We start from the raw sequence: 23,853 nt of genomic DNA on the forward strand, positions 1-23,853 counted from the left end.
TTTTAGTCGATACCGGATATCGGTATCAGGATACTGGTTCCGATATCCGAATATCGAAATCTGATATCCAGTATCCAATATCTGGATCATCCTTATCCCTCCGATATCCGTCCTCGATATCCGTCTACACCTAATGGACGGATATCGTCCGATATCCGATATCAGACACCGTCTCGGTATTTCCGGTTATCAGATATCGGTTGTCCGATACCAGATATCGGACAGATATCAGTTGGACAAACACTATTGTATGCCAGTATTGTAGCAGGAATTAACTCAGAATTTAGATAAGAACACTATAAAGATAACCTAATATGCTGACAATACAGGGTCAGACTTGGGACAATTTAAGAGCATGTTAGCCAAAAAGTATATTGACACGGTCCTTATAAGGATGTACGAAAGAAGAAAGAGAATAGGAAAGAAAGATAGGGGCCAGCTGGCGCTGAGCTGGCAAAATAACTAACAGTTTCTTGAATAATAGTTTAGAAAGGAAATAAAGAAAGTGGAGGTTATAAATAAAGGTGACGGGAAGGATAAGGGGCACGGAGGTTTTGAGCTTTTTTGGAGCGTGTATCCTGGGGGAAGCCAGGAGCTGCATTCGGCTAGGGTTTCTGCCCAGGGTCGTGGCTAGAGAGAAGGTTGGAGGCGACGTCTGTTGTTCTTGCAAGACGGGGATCATAAGCGATGGCGGTTTGTAAGTCAATTCACAGATTTCTTTTACCAATTCCTTATAGAGCGTATCATTGGTATCAGAGCGGTGATCTTGGCCGCAATGATGCTGAAAGAAGTGGAGGTGAGATTGGATGAGAAAGAAGTTGAGTTGGGCGAGATCAAGGCTGAACAAAATTGTCATCTCAGCGCCAGCTTCTCCATGCCTCGCACCCAGCCTTCGACATCATCACCTCAGAATTTTGGAGCCGCCATCTTACTCCGAATTTGTTGTATTTGTTCCTTGTTCCGACTCTCAGGGTGTGTTTCGTGCCTCGCCTCTGCTTCCTCCAATCCCGGTTCTTGTTTTTCTGTTGGCTTCTTGGAAACTCCTCTGGTCCTCGTTCTCCAGACATGCTTCCTTGATTCAGTGTTGCGAGGGTTCACAACACTTGCCTCAACAATTCACCATTTTCCTTTGCCTCTTCGCGGATCAGCTTCACTTCCTCTACAATCCTCATTTGTTCAGCCTTGATCTCGGCCAACTCAACTTCTTTCTTATCCAATCTCGCCTCCACTTCTTTCAGCATCATTGCGGCCAAGATCACCGCTCTGATACCAATGATACGCTCTATAAGGAATTGGTAAAAGAAATCTGTGAATTGACTTACAAACCGCCATCGCTTATGATCCCCGTCTTGCAAGAACAACAGACGTCGCCTCCAACCTTCTCTCTAGCCACGACCCTGGGCAGAAACCCTAGCCGAATGCAGCTCCTGGCTTCCCCCAGAATACACGCTCCAAAAAAGCTCAAAACCTCCGTGCCCCTTATCCTTCCCGTCACCTTTATTTATAACCTCCACTTTCTTTATTTACTTTCTAAACTATCATTCAAGAAACTGTAAGTTATTTCGCCAGCTCAGCACCAGCTGGCCCCTATCTTTCTGTCCTCTTCTCTTTCTTCTTTCATACATCCTTATAGGGACCTTATCATATATGTAACTTACTCTTAAAGCATAAGTTTGCATAAGAGGAAGCTTGAGGAATTAGAACAGAAGATAAATAATTAACCATAAACTAGTTACTTGTGGCAAAGGACTTAAGTTTTCCACATGCATCAGTAATGAGCTATCACACGACTTTAAGTTAACAAAGGGCAACGAGTGTGGATTCAATTGCAGTGGTGATGCATCCATAGGATCCTGCAAAGATCCAGCAAGAGAAGTTCTTAATTAGGGATTGTACAAGAACGACAAAGGCTTACTCGTTCTCTTGTGGTACGGCCTCAAATTAATCATGGAGTGTAACACAGGTAAATAGGGAAGAACGATATTTTAATTACTACCAAGTTATTATTCAATAAATAGTACATAGGAAGAAAAAAGCGAGAGAATTAGTGTCTTATTTCTATTCCAGCTATCCACTGAATTTGATGTATTTAAAGTCCATGATCATAACCACATATATCAAAATATCATTATGTTGTCTAGACAACGAATAAGAGGAAGTTAATTAATCAAAAAAAAGATCCGAAATTTTAACTACACTATGGAGAAATTAGTATGATCAGCACTGAAAATTTTGTGCTTTTAACCAAATATTAAGTAATGAAATTCAGTAAAAGAAACCTTAACCCTGAACCTGGAAAATTACCACGGCCTCAGAGAGAATAATCTCCAAGAACTTGCTCTATGTTCAAACTTGGTGGTTGACTCCATGCAGAAAAGGAAATTGTGACCTTGTTTGGCCCACTTAAAATTTCTTCTATTTCACCTTATTACAATTTTTCATTAAATCATGGAGCAGGTAAATCCAACAAATTTCTATATCTAGAGTAATAATCAAATAAGAAACATAGAAAATGAATTTGGTTCCGACAGGAAATAGAACAGGGAATATATTTCATTGCTTTTCAGGAGGGCTGGGTTTCTTACTGCTGAATTTCTCATATCTGTTTGCAACAGCGGCGTCGGAGAGGATGTCCCAAACCTAAAGATATAAGAAATTAAGACTATTTTTTAAGAAGAGAGAAATTTGGATTATAAACCCGAATGAAGCAATAAACTTTGAAGGACATAAAATGTGATGAAGAACTGCCCTGACCTTTAACTTCCCTTTGGAACCTCCCATTGCTAGTAGAAACGGGCTGTCTTCCGAGAAGCCAACAGAGAAGATGGCTCCCTGTGTGAGATAGAAAAAAAGTCATCGAAACTGAGGGAAAGATATTTTTAAAAGATAAAAAATTGTAGAAGTGTATTCCATTATAGAGAGATAGGGACTGACAACTTTAGGGTTCGTAGAAGTAACACAGGAGGGTTGGTTGTTGGACAACTCCCATAGTTTCACCTGAGATGACAAAGGAATAGATGTGAACCCATTACGAATGTGCAAAAAGAAGGGTGCTAGCAATAGGAGCGTACCATTTTATCCATGGACCCAGTGGCCAGAAGCTAGAAGAAAAAAAGAAGAAATTAGCCAGCTAGCAGGAGAATAAAATTCAAAAAAATCAAGTGATTTAGGGTTTTAGGGCTGGCTCTGCACATTAGGGACAGAGGGATTGTAGGACATCGAGCAAACGGCTTTGTCATGCGCATGGAGTGTAAAGCATGGATTGCTTTTCTCACCGCTGCTAGCTGTACGGGCGTCAAAGCCTTGAACTTTCCCATCCTCGAGGCTGACCTGGCAACACATATCGAACAAAAATTGATCATTATCTCCAGATTAAAAAAATATATATTAGCAGTTTTTAGGGAATTTGTATTAACAGTTTTAGGAAAATCTGACCACAAAGGATTTCTCATTGTGGGGATCCCATCTAATGCTCTCCACTTGAGCAGAGACAGACCACTTGCAAGCGGGACGATCAACAGGAGACTTCATGTCAGCCTGTCAACATTGAATAGAATCTTAATTTTATATTTAGATAAAAGAATCTATAATAGAAAATAACAAAAAAGACTATGAGCTCGAGTTACATCCTAAAAAGGAAATGGGTAGAGAAGACAAGAGGGCCTACCATTACAATTGACTGATCAAATGAGCCACTCAGGAGTGTTTCAGGAGAGTGGCGACTCCATTCAACCGCTTGAACCTGGGAAACATAAAAGACAACGTGTCAAAATAGAGGACAGTTAGATGACAGATGGAACTTCCCTTCTTGGTTCTATTGTTCGAGTTGAGTGTAATTATGTAAGGCTCGTTCTGCCTACTTGAAGCAGAATAAACGTCAGTGAGGAGAGTAAGCTTTTATGCCCTGACTGTTTCTAGGGCTCCTTACCCAGATCAATTCCTAGTGTAAACAAATGGCGTAGTCGACCTTGGGTCACCGAATGGAAGACATAGAAAGGATAAAATAATAGATACGTCGCAGACTAATGGATATGACATTAAAACAACTGGTGAGGAGAAACATGTGAGAAGAGTGTTAGACTCAAGATACTCTTGTTTCACTCTTTTGCCATTGCTTTTTTTTATCTTTTTCACGATGTTTTCTTTTTTGTACTTATGCCATTAAGGATACCACATTCTATGACGAGTATTATTTAAGGGCGAACTTGAATTGTTTCCACACTGACAAGGTTGTCAGTTGCCGTTAATCAACTTGACCTGAAGAGGGATTAGGGTTTATTGAGAAAACTGCGATTAATGAAAGGTAAAGTGGGAAACCCCACTTTATACGAAGTTCTACTGGTTCATATTCAGGGAATTCTATAGGACAATTAATTATATTTTACCTTATCAGAATGGTGCTGCAAAGTTAATGCGCATTGTGTAGTAACAACATCCCATACTTTGACAGAGCTGTCTGCGCTTGCACTCGCTATAACGTTCCTGAAATTTGTTATCAAAGACAGTTGATCAAGTAATTCCACGAGAAGTCAAAAAATTGGAACTTGAAATACATGAAAAATTTTCGCACCTGACCTCTTTGTTCCATGAAAGACCAAGCACGGAATCTCTATGACTCCCTTTCTTGTATTTTACTGACGACTGTGAATCATGGAAGAATGAAAAAACTTCTTACATCCGATTTTCTCTTAGAATGTTAGAGACAAACTTATTTTACAAAATACATTGATAATCAGCATATACCAACAGCAAATCTTTAAAAAACTTTTTTTTTAAGAAATCTTTGAAAAACTGATGAAGTAAATGAACAACACAAGAGCTATATCAATACGTTTTTTTTCTGAGAGATGCTATTTTAATACGTTCATAGCTCAACTGACATCGCGAACAAAAACAAAGAAAGGACAATTAGCCTATCAAAATGAAAGCCTTAGACTCAGACTTCGAGCAAAACATGTCTTCAATGAATCATAATATAAAATAAACCTGAAAAACAAGTTGAAACATATTCACGAACCTTTTTCTTTTTCTTCTTTTTGATTGTCCCTCCAAGTATCGCAGCAGGCAGCACCTCATCAATCTGTGATCCAAACAATAGAAGTAGAACTACTTCCCTAAGGCCATGGGATGCTAAAATACAAGGGACCACACCATAAAATCAAGGCATAAGATAGCGTACAAGATCAAGATCCCAAATTTCAATCCCAGGTTCCATTGAGCCAACAGCGATAAAATTTCCTGAAATGACAGAACGCAAAAGATGAATGAACCAAACTATTAATGATACAAACTAAAAAAGACACCGAAAACTACAGAAATATATTATCTTCTTTCAAGAACTAAAAGACTGACACACTCAATTACTAAAGAAAATATTTAAATGACAAACATTAGAGTACAAGGTTTCAGAGAAATTCAAGGTTACAAAGAGATACGTTCATTTACATTGGATACAGGGCAATCAAGAAGGGCAAATAAAACCCTAATGGTGAACAGCCCTGGAGCAACTGAATGAAAAGAATCGTCTGCTGGGACTTCTTTTGTCTCTATTTCCTAGTTTTTGTACAAGCCCATCTTTGGACATTTCCTTTTCCTGCATGTCCTTACCGGACAGTGTCGCTGTAGCACTCCACAAACCCTAGGCGGCCATTGGGCTTAAGACACAGAGAAAAACGCTTCTCTTCTCTGATGACGCCCACACATCTCTATTTGAGATGTAAACATGGGCTTTTACAATATTGGGCCTATTATTAAAGGCCATCTAGAAAGTACACACAAAGGTAAAAAGGTAAATACAGATATAACAAGGAAAATATGGGCGCTAACATCCCTCCCATCAAGCTGGTACGTAGATGCTTCTAACTCCCAGTTTGGACATATGCTGCTGAAAAGGAGCTCCTTGCAACCCTTTAGTGCAAAGATCGGCTACTTGTTGAGTCGTAGGCACATACAGCAATTGAATGCTCCTCTGATCAATCTTCTCTCGTATGAAGTGTCTATTAATTTCAATATGCTTCATTCGATCATGCTGCACTGGATTATGAGCCATGTCTATAGCCGACTTGCTATCACAGTATACACTGATTGGCTCTGTTGTCAGTAACCGTAGATCATTTAAGATAATTCTCAGCCAGAGTCCTTGACAAATGCCCTTTTTCAGTGCTCTGTATTCAGCCTCTGCACTTGATAACGCCACAACTGACTGCTTCTTACTCTTCCAGGTAACCAAATTTCCCCCGAGGAATGAACAATATCCAGTAGTTGATCTCCGATCACTCAATGAACCGCCATAATCTGAGTCTGTATAAATTTCTAGATTAATCCATCCATGTCTCCTGAACATTAGCCCATGTCCTGATGTACCTTTTAAGTATGACAATACTCAAGTTGCAGCCTGCCAATGAGGTTCTCTCGGACTCTGCATAAACTGACTCAGAAGTCCAACAGCAAATGCAATGTCTGGTTTCGTATGATTTAAGCAGATAAGTCTTCCAATTACTTCTCCTTATTCACGGGAGTTGCATCTTCACACTTGCCTAATCTCAGATTTGCTTCCATTGGAGTTGCACATGGTTTACAATCACTCATTCCAGCTTCTTCCAATAGGTCAATAATATACTTCCGCTGACAAATGAAAATGGCTTCCTTTGAGTATGCAATCTATATACCCAAGAAATATCTCAACTGTCCCAGAGATTTGACTTCAAACTCCTCAGATAGACGTTTACTCAACGCATCTGTTTCTTACTCATCATCACCAGTAATAATGATGTCATCCACATATACAAGCAGAACTGAAAGGTGTCCTCTTGAGGACTGCTTCACAAATAGGGTGTGATCACTATTTCCCTGCACATATCCCATATTCTTCAATGACTGGGAGAACTTCCCAAACCATGCAGGAGGGGACTGCTTTAGTCCATACAAGGTTCTTTTCAACCTGCAAACTTTAGGTGTTGTCATGCCAGAGTAATTGCCAGAGGGGGTAACTGCATATAAATTTCTTCTTCCAGCTCCCCGTGAAGAAATGCATTCTTTACGTCATATTGATGCAATTTCCACCCAAAAGATGCTGCCACTGCGATCAAGACACGCACTGTTTCTAACTTTGCCACTAGTGCAAAAGTCTCTTCATAATCAATTCCATAGCATTGAGTATACCCTTTGGCCACTAACCTGTCTTTATACCTCTCTATTGTTCCTTCAGCATGGTACTTTATGGTGTATACCCATCGACACCCAACTGGATGTTTGCCCTGAAGAAGATCGACAACTCCCAAGTTCCATTCTTGATCAGTGCTTCCATCTCAAGATCCATGGCCTCTCTCCACTTTCCGTCAGCCAACACCTCATTTACCAATTTAAGAATATGAGTAATATCTAATTTTGTCAGGAATGCTTGAAATTCAGATGGCAAGTGTTCATATGTCACAACATTAGAGAGAGGATACTTTGGTCTTTGAGTACATGTTCGTGTTCCTTTCCGTAGTGCTATAGGCCATCCATAATCGTTACTTTGGCTCGGTATCTCAACCTGTGATTCTTCAAGCTGAGTTGCAACTTCCTCTTCAGGTTGAGCTGCATCATTTCCAACTTCTTCTGTTACTGGATCAGTTACAGCTGTTGCCTCAGTTGCTTCTTCCACCTGGCATCGATTCTCTACCACAGCTTCATCATTAACATGTATAGGTATGTCAAATATCCTTTCATCTTCGAACACACTCTCTCGGTCCGGTAACTGGACTCTGGTTTTGGTCTCATCTTTGAAGAACGGTTCCATTTCGTGAAATGTCACGTTGGCAGAGAACATTGTCTTTGACTTGGGATCATAACACTTGTATCCCTTCTTCCCATGTGAGTGGCCCACAAACACACATTTAATTGCCCTTGGACTGAATTTATCGACAGCCCTTTGCTCATGGACAAATGCTGTACATCCAAATATTCAGGGCTTCAAATGAGTCTTCAGCTTAATTGGAGGAAAGAATTTAGAAATGATATCTACTGGACTCTCATAGTTCAGAAATTTTTTAGGGTAAACCATTAATCAGATGTACGGCAGTAAGTACTGCTTCTCCCCATAAATACTTGGGTACATTGTAATGATAGAGAAGTGTCCTGGCTGTATTCACCACATGTCCTATCTTTCTTTCTGCGACTCCATTTTGTTGCAGAGTATTAACACACGAGGACTCCCGTACAACTCCATTCACCCGGAAAAATGAGGCCAGTCTCTCATTAAAAAAGTTTTTTGCATTATCAGAACGGAACTTCCTCACTGAAACATTGAACTGATTTTTAACCCTGATACAGAAATCCTGTATAACACCTCTGATTTGTGCTTAAGTAAGTGCACCCAAGACAACCTGGTACAATCATCTATCAGAATAAGGAACCATCGTGCTCCCGTGAGGGAATTTATGAGTGCTGGTCCGCACACATCCCCATGAACAAGTTCAAAGGGAATGTTACTTCTTTCTCCATTCCCACTATAAGAGGCTCTTTTATGTTTCGCACATTGACATGATTTACACATTACATTTGAAATATCAAAATTCTTTGCATATGAAGGAAAAGTTTGTTTCATCAACACAAAAAATGGATGTCCCAAACGAAAATGAAAATTTTGAAGTCTTCGATTTGCTTGTCATTGTTCCTTCCTGGAGATTGAGCATTCACCATCATTCACGCCTTTGCTTCACCCGTCACGTAAATAAGTCCATTCCTCTCCTTAAAGGGTGAAATATTCAAGTTCCTTGCCTTATCATATGCAAAACAATCAGTACAATCATTAGTTAGAGAACATTTGACATCTTGCACTAGGCGCAGAGGAGACATTAATTGTGCCTTTAAATTTGTCACATGTAAAACAGTTTTAAGAACTCCCAGATTTTCAATATTTACGTCACCAATACCAACCACCGACAGGATTTCACCTCCAGCAGTGAACACCTTTTTGCCCCCTTCACAAAGAGTATAAGAGTGGAACTTTGATTGATATGGTATCATATGATCTGTAGCTCCAGATTCTAGAATCCAGTCCAAATAAAGATGATCATTAAAATTCACGTGCTTACCAGGTCGGCAGCTGGATTTTGCCATGGAGGTAGATCCAACTAGTGCCTTCAACTTTTCTAACTCCTCTCTGAGAATGTTCACCTCATCTTTGTCTCGCTTGAACTCAACACAGGTACCACTGGATCCCCCCGAACTAGAGTCACACATCTCATTTTCCCCTTTCGGATCTTCCTGAGCAGAGGCAGAATGCGCTTGCATCCTCGGTGGCCGACCATGCAGGTCCCAACAATTTTCATTTGTATGTCCCCTTCGCTTGCAATAATGGCACACTACATTGTTCCGATAACCTTTTCCTTGATATGACTTTTCTTTGCGATGTGAACCATAAGACCCCTGGGTGTTGGCTTGAACAGTACCACTCGAACTATGCTCAGTTGTATGCTTCTGCTCCTTTGACTTAACCATCAATCCTGCTCCGTTTTCTAGCTTGGGAGCCCCTGGAACTGCTTGTTGCCGACGACTCTCCTCTACTAGCACAATGTTAATTCTGTTTAAGATCAGGCCCTCGCTCATAATTGAGGATTCGCCCTCTTAATGCCTCGTATTCAGCATTCAGTCCCATCAGGTATTTGAACATCCTATCGCGAAGGGTATATTCCCATTCATCTGGATTCAAAATTGACCTGTAGTAATCTAGTTCCAACCATATAGATTGTAACTCATTCACATACTCTGTCACTGTTCGGTCTCCTTGTGGGATGTTCCAGGCCTTCACAACTAGATCGTATGTCCTCCACACAGTGCTTCTTCTAAGAGTTGTCTTCCGAACATAATCCCAGATTTGTTTGGCAGTTTTTAAGAATGACAACTTTGGGAACACATCTTTAGTCATCTTCCCAGCAAGAAGACGTGGACGTTGGCATCATCCCGCTTCCACGCTTAATACGTTGGATGATTGGGATAGACTTCAGTGATTAACTGATCGTCCAGCTCCCTGCCGAGCAATGTGAGTTCCACCATCTGCCCCCACTGATCAAAATTACGACCATTGTCGCGAAGTGGTTCGGCAATTGGCAGTATTACCGATGATACTGGATAAGAGGCAATTCCACGGTCTCCTTCTGCGCCACGTGACAAGTCCACTGTGCTGGAGAACGCCATTTGAGTGGATGTACAACACAATACAGTAATCACCACTGACCAGCTCTGTAACTACTTCAGTCGACTGAGAAGCTGGTCTTGACCGGATCACGATCTGTGACTGTTGTCGTGGATACAATCTTCTTCACAGCCCCAGACAGTGTCGAACAACCTGTCACATAAATATCTTGACTGCTTCAAACACTTCCTGCTTCAGATAGCGTCAAACGACCCTCCACAACACCACGTCACACGACGTGAGACAGCTCCAGACACCACGTAGGACGACGTGAAACAACTGCATCGATCCCTGAAGCAGGACGTGAGATAGCTTCACGACGTGAGACAGCTCAAGACACCACGTCAGACAACATGAAACAACTGCTTTGATCCCACCTTCATGATGTGAGACAGCTCCACACTTCGATCCCTGCTTCACTTGTGCTCTGATACCATGTCGTTGTTGCACTCCACAAACCCTAGGCAGCCATTAAGGTTAACACAGAGAGAAAAATGCTTCACTTCTCTTATGACGCCCACACATCTCTATTTGAGATGTTAACATGGGCTCTTACAATATTGGGCCTATTATGAAAGGTCATCTAGAAAGTACACATAAGGGTAAAAAGGTAAGTACAAATATAACAAGGAAAATATGGGCGCTAACAGACAGTCTGCGACATGGTATGGGTATCTGGTACCCCACCTTATTTTCAGGGGTTTATGCTATTTAAACCATAAACACCCTCTGTTTTAGACTAAGCAGATACAGAATTACTTTTTCCCGTCCCTCTCACACCGTGTTTGCAGAACGGAAGTAACGCAAACTCTAGACCAAATGCAGTCCCGATTGATCGTCAATTTTTTTCATCTAACCCAAATGATAATTAATTGGAGACAGACACATTTCCATGACGCAAGTGATTCCATAGTTTTTGGAAGCATTTCCATAGTGTAGAATATCACAGAACAGCATAACACATACTGCTAAAGCAAAAAAAAAGATTTTTGGAAGCAGTATGTGACGACAAATTAGAGACACAATAATGACCGGCCCACCAAGAAAAGGGTTTGTGAATAAACGATTAGAACTCGATTGTTCTTATTGGGTTAAGATGGGGATTGAGGAGAACTGGAGGTAAGATCATCATCCAGAACTCAGAGCAAGGAGAAGGCCGGGAAGATCATCAGTAGGCAGCAAGAAGAGCATTGCCAGAGAGGAGACTGGGAACCAACTGACTTCCATCGACTTCTTCCCTGCCCTCCTAAAGGGAGGGCTGCCCTATTTATAGAGAAATACAAGAAGAGCGGAAATAACGAGAATACCCCTAGCAGGTAAAATGACAAGAAATCCCTAGATACCATGGGGATCGTATCAATACTCCCCCACAAGGCACAAGGGTGGTAAAGGCAGTAATCTTCTGGAAGTTATAGTTCTTGGGGAAAGAGACCTCCGAAGAGTGAGACTGCATTTGATCTAGATCTTGAAGTGCTTGGGCAATCAGGAGCTGCGACAACGAGGGGATTGAAAGGCAGTCAGTCAAAAGAGCAGGGAAGTGTGGACAGATTTGTAGGTATCAATTCTTGTTTGTTTACATTTTCCATAATCCAATCAGAGAGTAGCGTAACACATTCTGTCAAACTCAATGAAAAATACTTTTGGAAGCATTTTTTTAACGTAGATCACAGTAGTGCGTATTTACTCATCTCCCAAGTAGTTAGGAACTGGATTAAAAAAGATCAAAACAACTTGCTTCATGAGCAGCCTTCTGCCTCAAGTCAAAAAGGGTAATAACGTCGGAGCTGTCATAAGAGGAACAATCAGCATTTTTCGTTCGGAACAGCAAAGGTATTTTGGGAAACAACAAATATTATACAACCACAAATGAACCAAGACTATTTCTAGAAAAAAAGAAATTTTGAATACAGATATCATATGGAGAAAATAACCAGGACATGCTGAAATATGGAGTAGGGAGGACAACCAATCAGCTTTGTTTGATAACAGAAAACCAGCGGTTCCCTATCTTAAAAGGAACTCCTGCCAAGACAATGGACCAAACGGCAGGGCCTCTACATAGGCGTCCGACAACCAAATATGAACATAGAATGATTTAGTGCCATAAAGCAGACATACGCCAAGAGATTTCGACATCTATGGTCATATCCAATATGACAGACAAAGAATTCACCTTTCTCGCCATTTTTGGGGTTGCAATCAAGCCAAGCAGTGCATAAAGGAAATGCTGGAAGAATGACATCGTGATGTACATACATATTTGTTTCATCATCAACGTCTTCATAAACCCAAACCTGTCATGACAGAAAAAAATAACCAAATATTTTGAAGAATTGGAACAAAATATGCCTAATTTATGGAAATAATAAAGTTCCGTAACTATAAATATTCATAAGGGTAAGGATACATACCCAATATAAATTCCAGGCTACCAAAGTGCAACAGATTGAACTTTACTCCAACGGAAAATAAATAACGTTATGGTATAGCAAGAAAAGGAATAGATTTTTAAAAGAAAAAAATTTGGGTCAGCCGGGATATATACATCCCTATTTCCATCCTTTCTATTGTCATATGTCTATATTTTCTTTACGTCAATGATTGTCTTTGTGTCCTTTTATGGACTAATGGGCCAAATTATTAACCCGGTATTTCAACCAGGGTTGCTTAGTGAGTGAACTGTTGCTGGTTGTTTGACTTGAGAGGGTCTCTTAGGGTTTTCCGGAGGAGACGAAATCTAAAATTAAAGACCAAAACAAATGATGACTATTATAAACCATAAATATTTATTGAATGTAACTATAAATGATTCAAATATTCGTTTCTGAAGAGACATCAACAGGTTAAGGAATATGAGAGAAGACCTATACGATCAAGCCTGAAAGGAGGTTATCAACAGGTGCGCTATTGTGATACGATCCCACTATGATTGTATCGTCTCCAATGTAATTTGAGGATAAGGAGAGTTCCTGGGGTGAAGAGGAGAACGGGAATGGTCGGGGGAAGGCTGAGCTGAGGGGGTAGGGATTGGCCGGGGACAAGCCGCCTGAAGATGCTGTGAAGTAGAGACGATCACGAAGGACGGGCATTGTAGAAGGAGAGAGAGAAATCAGACCCAGACGAAGAGAGGGAGAGAAGAACACCTATTTCATCTTCTTCTTCTTTTTCTTCTTGGCTGCCCTCCTAAAGGAAGGGCATCCCTATTTAAAGGAAATACAGCAATCACTAAATGACATAAATGCCCCTGTGGGCTAATATGACTAAACTACCCCCTAGGATCCTATCATATTATTTTCAGTCATTTTATTTCTCTTTTTTACTAATTCTCGTGTCCTGCTTATATGTGAATGCGGGCCTCATACTAAGAGGCCCACTTATCAGTTAGTGCATGTGACTGATACGATGCAGTCCCAAATGGTAAAAGCAACTGCTGGAATTTAAGACTTACAGAAGGATCTTGATTCCGCTCCTCGTACTCTGGTACAAGTCCACGTCGCCTTCGAATCTTCTTCTCAAGATCACCGTAGAGGCAGCTCGCCGAATGCAGCTCTGCTCCTCCCGACCCCTTGCTCAAGAAACCCGAAATGCTCCCCCCCCCTTCTTCTCCCCCTTCGCTCCTTATTTATACTCTTTTATTTCCTAACTAACTACCCTTTCAAGAAGGGTGGTTATTTGGCCAGCTCAGCGCCAGCTGGCCCGCTGCCTTTCTGGCCTCCTCTCTTTCTTCTTTCATATACTCTTACTGGGATCGTATCAGTGACTCGTCAAGTCCTGCTCATGGGCCGAGCCCATCATGTATTTCGCGGGGATTTAAACCGGTGAACCCCAGTAAATCATAAGAAATGTTGTTTCTCTTGTCATTTTTCTCATTGGAGGCTAGGTAGCAGCCAACTGGCAACAACGTCAGATGACAGAGGTTAATAAATCAGCGAACAAGGACATCAAGCAGGCCTGGGCCCATGAACCTGTACATAACTCTAGGGCTTGGAAATCTCCAAGCATCAAGAAAAGGAGCCGTGGAGTAACAGGATAGAATGAAAAAAGCAGGTAGGAGAGTGGGGCAGGGAAAAGGAGTTAGAGAGGACGCTTGATGAATAAAGAAAGGATAGTTGATATGTTTCTCTCCGGTCTATAAGTGCAAAAGGATCTAGTATAGGTTACAGATGATGATCAACTGGATTTGTAATCAGAAGGGCAAATAGGTATTCCAAAACAGCGGAGATAGAAATGAACATAGTCAAATTGTCATTCGCATTGGCGATGGTTTTGACAGAGTTAAGACACGATGAGAGGAAGTGAGGCAACATACCATGCATCACAGATCAGAGGTGGACTGTGGTATTACTCCCTTAATGACAGTCATATAGAATCCTCAACCAACAAGGTTATCTTCAGAACCCATTTGGGGCCTTTTGGTCATTTGGTTATAAAGCATTTCCCTTTAAACAGCTCTCGCCCTTAAGAGAGCAGTCAAGAACTGAATAGGACTACTGTTGGGTCCCTATCTCTCTCTCCTTCTATGGATTTGAAGACGGTGTCCACTCCCTCTCAAGTTCCAAGCAATGCCCACTCTGTCGGTATCCCTTCTGAGGGTCTAGGCAAAATCCATTCCACCAACTTTTCTCCTCTCTCTCGACTAGAAGGCAATGTCCACTATCGCTAGTTCACTGCCCCAATCTGTTGACGGACAAAACAAGAACCATTTTTCAAAACCCCCAATCCAGGGGTGCTGGGGGCAGTCGGATCTATGAGAAATGAAGCTTGTCAACAGTTGTTTCTGCACGTACAGAACAATTAGCTTGTCAATGAATTTCTTAACCGGACTTGAGCACTGCCGATATTATTATTCAAATGAAACGGCTGTAGATCTTGGGAGAGAACGATTCAAGGTTGTAGTATATATGTATCTATCCTTGAATAAATACAGGTACACCAAAAGGAGCTGGAAGGAGATATAGCAGTTTGAACTCATCAGTGAGTTGCCACCATAAAGTGGATCATAAGATTTCATTGTTTACTGGGCCAGATCCGATCAACCTCAGGATTTTTTGGAGTCTTTGAGGTCTTTGATCGGGTCATACGATTTCATGCTCAATGTCCAAAATGCCACTTCAGCTTCTGCAGTCTTTGCAGAGAATGAAGGCACATTGGAAATCAGTGCATGTCACCAGAGGACAAAATTGTCATTCTTCAGAACTTTCTCCAGATGGCAACCATCTACACCGCTCTCAGCAGTACCCTACTCAACATTGGGGTCACCATTGGCAGCCAAGGCAATACACTTGTCGCTGATGGCTCCTTCCTCGGCACCGTGTTCTATAGGGAGGAGGGAGGCTAAAGTTGCCAGCGATGGGAGATAATGCGGATCTTCGTGAAGAAGCTGACCGGGAAGACGATCACACTAGAGGTCGAGAGCAGCGATACGATCGATAATGTGAAGGCGAAGATCCAGGACAAGGAAGAGATTCCTCCTGACCAGCAACGTTTTATTTCCAATTATCTGGCAAGCTAATGTTGGCCAGAACAGATCCACCTATTTTAAGTTGGATCGCTCGTGGCTATGTGAGAAGGGATTCAAAGAAGAAGTGATAACATGGTGGACAAGTCAATCAGCACAGGGCACAGCCACAATGAGGCTGGCCACCAAATTGGCAGGTCTAAGACAACACATTATCAGGGTGAAAAAAAAAGATCCAAGAGGGAAGACACCAGCAAAGAGACGAAGCCCTTTCACGGGTCCAACAGTTGGACTCCATCGAAGACACAAGATGCCTGCTAGACTCCGAACTCAAGGAAAGAAAAACATGCAGAGAGGTGGTGGAGGAAGAGGATAAGAAGCTTGAAATGGATTGGAGGAAGCGGTCGCGGCAACTTTGGCTGAAGGAGGGGACACCAACACACGGTTCTTCCATATGGTGGCGAATTGAAGGAGACGGTCGAATCATATACCACGAGTGAAAGTGGGAAACGGTGAAGTCGTGGGGACACAAGGGGTGGGAGAAGCACTAGCAGATCACTTCAGAACAGTCACTAAGTGGGGGGCTCGCAACCAGTGGAGATGGGAAGGTAGAAGCATATCTCGGTTATCACAAGCACAACAAGCTGAGCTAGTGAAGCCTTTTTTGTGGAAGAGGTACGAAACGCGATCCAAGGTTTGAATGGAGAACGAGCCCCGGACCCTGATGGACTCCCAGTCTTCTTCTTTAGCGAATTCTGGGACGTTGTAGGCTCAGACGTGATGGATATGTTGGACAAGTTCCGGATGGGTAACCTTTTTTTTTGAAAGAAAGTAGGCAGAATCAGTCACATTTATTTCTGTTGCCCGAGTGCTCGGGAGCGGTGAACGTCGGTGACTTCCGACCCATTGCTCTTTCGAAGTCTATCCATCTCATTATCGCCAAGGTGTTGGCTAACCGGTTAAGGGGGGTGATTGGGGGCCTAATCTGACACTTTCAAATGGCTTTCATTCTGGGAAGACAATTGCAAGGCAGTGCGGTGGTGGCGGGGGAGATCATTGGCGGGGGAGATCATTTCAGCTTGGAAAAGAAACGAAACGAAGGGCTTTATTTGGAAGGTGGATTTTGCAAAAGCCTATGATTCACTCAATTGGAGATTTCTATGGTCCGTCATGCGAAAGCGAGGATTCCCCGAGGACTGGGTGAACTGGGTGCGACGTTGCGTTACGTCCCACTCTTTCTCAGTCTTGGTCAATGGCCGGGCAGGAGGAGGATGGATCCGCCCACAGAGAGGAGTCAAACAAGGTTGCCCATTAGCCCCATTATTGTTTGTCCTTGCAGTAGACACTTTGGCCACATGTACCCTTAAGGCGTGCGAACACGGCCTACTACGTGGTTTTCATATGGCGAGCTACCCCAGGGGTATTCCACTACTCCAATCTACGAATGACACAACATTCTTCATGGAAGGAGCTGTGGCAGAAGCTCACATCATATTGTCCCTGTTAGAATTATTTTCTGACTTCTCGGGGCTATGTCTCAACAGAGAAAAGTTAGCCTTTGTGGGATTAGGTATGTGGTTGGAGGAGGAGATCCAATCTGCTAATGTGCTAGGCACACCCCGAGGTTTGCTACCAATGAAGTATTTGGGTCCTCCACTGACAGGGAGACGCACCATAGCTGCAGACTGGCAGCCAGTGATTGACAAGATGGAGCACAGGTTGGAGGGCTGGCAGAACAAGGTGTTATCACGAGGGGGTCGCCTGGTACTTTTGAGGTCGGTGCTCTCAGCGATCCCTATATTCTACCTATCAGTATATAAAGCACCCGCATTTCTGACAAAGCGGCTAGAGGGATTAATGAGGCAGTTCTTTTGGGGAGGTGGGGAGCGGGGGATCCTCGGGGGATACCCCTAGTAGCATAGGATGTGATCTGCAGACCTGTGAAACAAGGAGGGCTGGGGGTTCTCCACTTGGACTCCATGAGTTTGGCATTGCTGGCTAAATGGGTCAAACGAGTTATGACACTAGCGGAGGGTCTGGTTTTCAATGTCCTAAGAGACATATATGGCCGAGATATGGACTGGGAAAGGCGATGAGTGAGAAGTAGGGGGGAGTCCCCTTTTTGGCGCAGTCTACGTCAAATCATCCCTCACATTTGGGAGTTATTTGACCCCAAACAGGGAAATGGGGAAGGCTTTCGATTCTGGCATGATATCTGGTCAAAACAAGGTCCCTTGAAGTTGAAGTTTCCCAGACTATTTGCTCTAACAAGGAACCCAACTGCCACAGTCAGCGAATGTTGGGACCAGGCTTGGGTCCCAACCCTCTCTGAGACATTATCAGACCTTCGGTATGAGGAGTTGTTGGGAATGCAGGAGATCCTCCTACCTCTCAGCCCAGCAGCAGATTATCGGGACGGATGGGTATGGCGGGGGCCACCTTTCTTGGAGAAGGATGCATACTTGAAGATTCGACGGGTGGCGAGAGATGACCCAGAAGTCAGTCCGGCATGTCACAAAGTGCTGAAACTAAAGATTCTTCTTCAAGTGAGAATTTTCGGCTGGTTGTTGAGGAGACAGAAAATGGTCACAGGGGTCTATCGGCAGAGGTGGGCACCAGCGGAGCCTGTCGACTGCCCCTTGTGCGCTGGGGGCGAGGAAGACTGCTCCCACCTTTTCTTCACATGTCACCTTGCTCAAGGAGCATGGGCCTCGCAGCAGATTTCAGGGGTGAATATCTCCTCAGACGATGATTTTTGGGCATCATTCACGACAGGTGGATACCCAAGCAGAATGGAGAGGGGAGAATTGTCGCAATACTGTGGGCGGTATGGTTGCATCGAAACGAAGTGGTATTAAAGAAAGGAAAGGCTTCAGTCGAGAGTGTCATGTCTGACGTTGAGGCGCTAATATCTTTTTGGGGGGTAGGGAGATAAAAGCAGGATGTGCGGTCATATCTGTAAATGATGTGTAAATGACTTTGTTTTTTTAATAGTACCAGGTGGGCCACCGGTTTTGGGTGGTCTGCCCTATTTTCTTCAAAAAAAAAACAAAAATGCTACTTCATTTCAATTCAAAGACTCCTTCAACTACCTGCGTCATTATTGTATCACGAGGGGACTGGTTGACCCAGGATAAATTGACAGAGTGAGGCAGTGACTGATGCCAAATATCATTAAAGAGCTGAGAGGATTTTTAGGCCTCATGGGGAACAACAGATGGTTGGTGAAAGACGATATGCTCATTGTAGAACCTGATATCAATCCTCAACTTCGAATGGAGATGAGATTGATATAAGATCCACAATTGGAAGAGTACTGATATAACGATCAATAGAAAAGTGTATCGAGATTCTTCAATTCAATGTCAGGAGGAAAGAACAGAAGAATCAGAGATCAAAAGATAGAAAGAAGGAATGGAGAGGACTCCACGCAATCCCCTCGCTCTGGATGGCAGGCCCGATCCTGCTTACCAGCCTCTGCCACTCTTGGCAACTAACTTCCTGAATATTGAATGATGCCTCTTCTGGTCGCCACTCCTGTTTATTTATACCTGACTCTCACGTGCTCAGTCAACGCTGAGTCAGCTCACACGTGCCGACGTTTCTTTCGTTGATATTTCTTGGAGAAGAAATGTTGTGTATCAGAACCTTAACCCAACAGTTAAAAAAATCATTAAAACGAAATCAGGAAAAATTGATATCATTTTAGAAACTAACGATGCCGTCACCACAGTGCCGGTGTTGGCCATAAAAAAATATTGAAGTTCCCTTTAAGGTAGACATAGATGCTTCAAAATGCAGGACAGGTGCAGTGTTATTTGCACAAATCCCCCCCCACTTTCAAGCAAGCCTTGATGGAGAGACAACATCTCAAGTTAAAGTTTAAAAAAACAAGTTGTAGCGATGGTGTTAGTTGTTTAGAAATGAAAACATGCTGAGGAGATGCCCATTGGTACAGCATGAAAAAGGTTGGCAAAGATTATATTAAGAAATGCACTTCATGTCAAAGGAATAAGATCGAATCACTTGCACCAGCGGGATAACGGCACCTTCCACTGACCCAATGGTATACGAGAGAATCTCACAATGGATTTAGTTGATGGCTAGCGAAAACAAAACTCAAGATAGTCATCATGGTGATAATGGATGGATTCTCTGAGTGCGCACATTTCTTTCACTGTCGCACCCTTTTCACAGCAGCAGAGGTGGCTCAAGCTTTCATCAAGAGATCATGAGACTACATCATGGCCCAATTTCATCATATCCCACCAGGAGATCATTATGTCTGTTCCTCGCTGTCAGCCAGACTACTCCCGTTTCCTATTTCTTTCTATATCCTATTTCCATCATTTCATTTCCTTATGTTTTTAATTTGTTAGTTATTTCCTTTTTTGGACTAAATGGGCCTAACTATTAGCCCAAGACGTGTATTTCATGACCTAGTACTTAAAACCAGTATCATGGAGAGAAACATAATGCGTTGTTGTTCAAACCTCAGTTTCTCTCCCTAGTAGGGTTTCTATCGAAGTCATCAGTAGGCACCCGTCTCCAGTGATGACACTCAATTTCATCAAAGAGAGCAGACAACAAACGTGATTAGCATAGATGGTAAACCTTATTTCTTCTATCTGTCAGGGATATCTTGCTCCTCAGTCTCTTCTGGTTAACACAAGTTATAACTCATGGAATTCAACTATGCTACTCAACACCCTAACACAAAGAGTTGGATGGACAATAGAAGTGGTCAATTGTTGCCTAGATGCCTGCTTACGGTATTTCTTCTCATACAAAGCAAAGATTTGGAGTAACTACATTGGTACAATACCACATATGACATCTCCACACTGATGATTTCATTCAAGGCTGTACATGGAAACCCCTTGCCCTTTTACAACTCATTCCACAGGTGACACTGAGTGTCACGATGTTAATCTTCAACTTACAGAAAGAGATGGAATTCTGCCGCTACTTAAGCATCGCTTACAAGCCTCAATATATATAATGAAAAAATATGTCATCTGCCAGGAGGATATTGAGACTGCAGACTGGGTATAGCTGAAAATCTGCTTCTACCAACTAAAATCATCTGCCAGGAGGATCAATAAAATTATCCAAGATTTTTCAAATCGTAGAATGTGTAAGCAATGAAACCTATTGATTGCAGTTACCTCCAAACACCTACACACTAAACGTGCTCCATGTTTATCAACTGATGTGTGCAATGGAGACACAGACTGTTTAAGATATAGGATGACCCACAGTCAATTCCTAGCCCATTGGATGACCTTCGTGAACGGCACGCACATCATAAGGAGGTGTTAAAGGTTTAGGGTGCCAGATCAGGCATGAACGTCCCAAGCACTTGAGAACAGCTGCCCCTCACTGAAGCATCAGAGTAATCTGCTTCTGCCATCATGAACAGATTTCATCATTTCCCCATGAGAGCAACAAAAATTTCCCAGAGGTGGGTAGTGATGAGAATCAAGACTCAATCCTACATAAGACAATACCCAATTGTCTGGCCAGAAAGAAGGTATGTAATCTGCATATCTCAGGAGACAGTAACTCATTTAAACAGGGAACGGAAGCCAAGAAACAGCTACAGGCCACTGGACGGGCAAATAACAGTCGTGCATGGGAGTCCCCCCCTGAAGGAAGGAGGATATAGGGTGATTGTTATGAAAGAAAGGGGTAGGAGAAAATGTGGAAAAGAGAGCCTTGATTGATCTGAGATGTGTGTGGCTGATGGGTTAGCTTAAGCGAAGGGAAGCCGCCTTGATCAATCCGGGAGGTGTGTAAATAATGGATTAGCTTAAGGACATACGTCCGGATCGTCTAAAGGGCTAAGCAGATATCATATGTATTGATTAGAAGGGCCCTCTTTTCGTTATCTTTGTGTCCTTGTGTCTTTAATTCTGTAAATAGGCCACATGTTAAAAGTGGCTCATATTTCCTTCTTGTCATTGCAAGTGTGCCATAATTATAAGTGGTCTAATTGACTGTGTTGCTTGTTGACTTATTCCATGTAGGAATATGTCACATAAGTCAGTGGGGTTCCACCATCCCTTTCTGGATTGGCTGGTTTAAAGAAGCTCGGATAGAATAGAAGCATCCTTTATGGTTTTTCAAAAACCATAGCCATCACAGAAGCTTCACCATCAAAGAAGGAGAGGAGCATCAAGGGAGAGGGAGAACGACATCCTTCCCTCAATAGCAAGGAAACGAATACATCCGGAATATGGCTCTACAAGAGTATACAATTGATGAAAATTTACCTCACAGTAAAAATTTTGTGTAAAATCCAAGAACAAGGACACAACTAAGTGTAGAGAATAGTACCATTCCAGGAGAAGTTTTTATATCCAATAGACCGTAAAGGGATAAGTCGTAAGACATAATAAAGAAACCAATGCACGTTGACAAAGTATAAACATTTTCATTTAGCTCTACCTCAAGATGACCAACTTCATCCTCACTCCGTGCACACACTATCACTGCATCTGTCTGCTTTATGGTAACGTCCTCAATCTCTTCATCTTCTTCATCATCGTCGTCATCCTGCCAAGAATTAGAATAAATGTAAAGTTTTTCTAAACATGACAGAATGTAAGCAAAGAAAAATTGAAGAAAGCATACATCGTTCTTATTCAAATACGGGTCCGTGTCATTACTGGCATAGAATGCATCACCAATCCCATTGCCAAATAGTTCAACACCTGATGAAAAATCCCAAACGGAAAGGTATGACCAGTAAATAAATATTTAAGAGAAAGAGAATAAGTTAAACAAGATACCATCCTCTTCATCATCATAATGTTCCATGTCCAGCTCACGGAGAGCATCAGATATATCCTGAAAGCCACTCGAACTTTTACTTCCCTTATCCTGAGTGAGAGCCTTTGCAGCAGCCAGTGCCTGAGCTGCTTCTTCAGAAAGCTTAGACGTGTCAAGCTCCATGTCATCCTCTCTATCATCTTCACTTACTTCACTGCAGAACGGATACAAAGAACACCAGAGTGTATACTTGGTGAAATTTTGAATAGAAAATCAGAACTTTACTCGAAGATGACGGTCAGATGTTCGGGTTGCCTCATACCTTTTCTCTATATCGACGTTTTCGACGAGATCATTAATCTCCTCCATCGAGGGTGGCTCTGCAACCACAGGGGTGACCTTGGGCGCTCCTTTGGGCACCCAACACAACGAAGAAATCATCTTTTTCGGTCACAATGCCTGAACACAAACCTAGAAATATGACAACAGATAGGACCAACTTGAAAAATCATTGCAAGAGACTGCGTGCATTGTGTTATACTTCGATTTTTTTCAACGCTCCTAACCAACCTAATCGAGTTCAGCGACTCATTTTATCTCAGTTTGCCAGATTTCACAATGTAACGATTCCATTATTGCGTAATATAAATCGAGCCGCCCATGGAAGAGGAACTTGAGAAGGACACGGTAAAAAAAATGTGCAGGATTTAAAATTTTCAGCTATGTGAACGAAAGAATTCGGATTCAGCACATCTCTACAATTGTGAGGTGCACCCGACTTGATCTCACACGGAGAAATTTACCAAACCGAAACAGAAAAGAAGACGATGATGATAATGATGATGATTATCACATAATAAGAATAATCGACCGAACTTAATTTCACCTTGTCGTCGGGAAAGAGGTTGTAAAACACCTCCGCCCGATCTTCCCGTCGTTCAGAGCAGGATTCTGCCAATTTGCCGCGCAAGAAGAATCTGCAAGAGGGACGGCGACGCTCGAGGAAGGGAAGAAGAGAGAGCCTTCGACGTGTTCAAGCGCCAGAAGGGACGAAGAGGGACCAGCGTTTAGGGTTTTCCCAAAAGATTTATGTGGTATTTTGAAGGTTTCAGGGCAAGTTTTTTGAAGGATTTATGGGCTTTTGAATGGAAGCATTGATAATGTGGGGTCTTTTATGGATTTAATAGGGTTTTGCCTATCCCATGATGTAAGGCCCCAAAGTATGCAGCATTCATGCACAGAGTACTCAGTGCTAACTGTGGGGACATGTTTGTGTACTGGATTCATGATTGGAGATTGAGTTCTTAAGTGTGAATACTGCGAACACGCACTGCGGGTGGTGACGCTCGATCCTGATCTTTAAAGCCAAGGCCCTTTTGGTGTTCGTGCTCGTCCCGCGGAATGGCGACGGATCAGGGCAAGGTCACGTGTGGGCTGGCGCTCT

General features: G+C 42.5%; 1 protein-coding gene across 3 annotated transcripts; it reads right to left on the bottom strand.

The window, feature by feature from the left end:
• Positions 1 to 1,697: 1,697 nt before the first annotated feature.
• LOC144713532 (putative WD repeat-containing protein C17D11.16) lies at positions 1,698 to 23,514 on the bottom strand. Of its 3 annotated transcripts, none has more exons than XM_078588125.1 (18): positions 23,296 to 23,514; positions 22,732 to 22,819; positions 22,430 to 22,623; positions 22,272 to 22,351; positions 22,086 to 22,193; positions 12,351 to 12,471; positions 5,180 to 5,238; positions 5,018 to 5,080; positions 4,571 to 4,641; positions 4,386 to 4,482; positions 3,668 to 3,742; positions 3,436 to 3,537; positions 3,193 to 3,330; positions 3,072 to 3,101; positions 2,935 to 2,997; positions 2,755 to 2,832; positions 2,586 to 2,640; positions 1,698 to 1,853 (listed from the first exon to the last, which is right to left on the bottom strand). In XM_078588125.1, the coding sequence occupies exons 2-18, from the start codon at positions 22,776 to 22,778 to the stop codon at positions 1,798 to 1,800; spliced, it is 1,437 nt and encodes a 478-aa protein (XP_078444251.1). In that variant the 5' UTR covers positions 22,779 to 22,819; positions 23,296 to 23,514; the 3' UTR covers positions 1,698 to 1,797. The 3 variants fall into 3 exon arrangements, with proteins under 3 accessions (XP_078444251.1, XP_078444249.1, XP_078444250.1); XM_078588123.1 differs by having other exon boundaries at positions 22,732 to 22,868; XM_078588124.1 differs by having other exon boundaries at positions 22,732 to 22,880.
• Between the last annotated feature and the right edge of the window lie 339 nt (positions 23,515 to 23,853).

Source organism: Wolffia australiana, chromosome 16 (assembly GCF_029677425.1).
Source record: "Wolffia australiana isolate 7733 chromosome 16, ASM2967742v1".
Lineage (NCBI taxonomy): Eukaryota > Viridiplantae > Streptophyta > Magnoliopsida > Alismatales > Araceae > Wolffia > Wolffia australiana.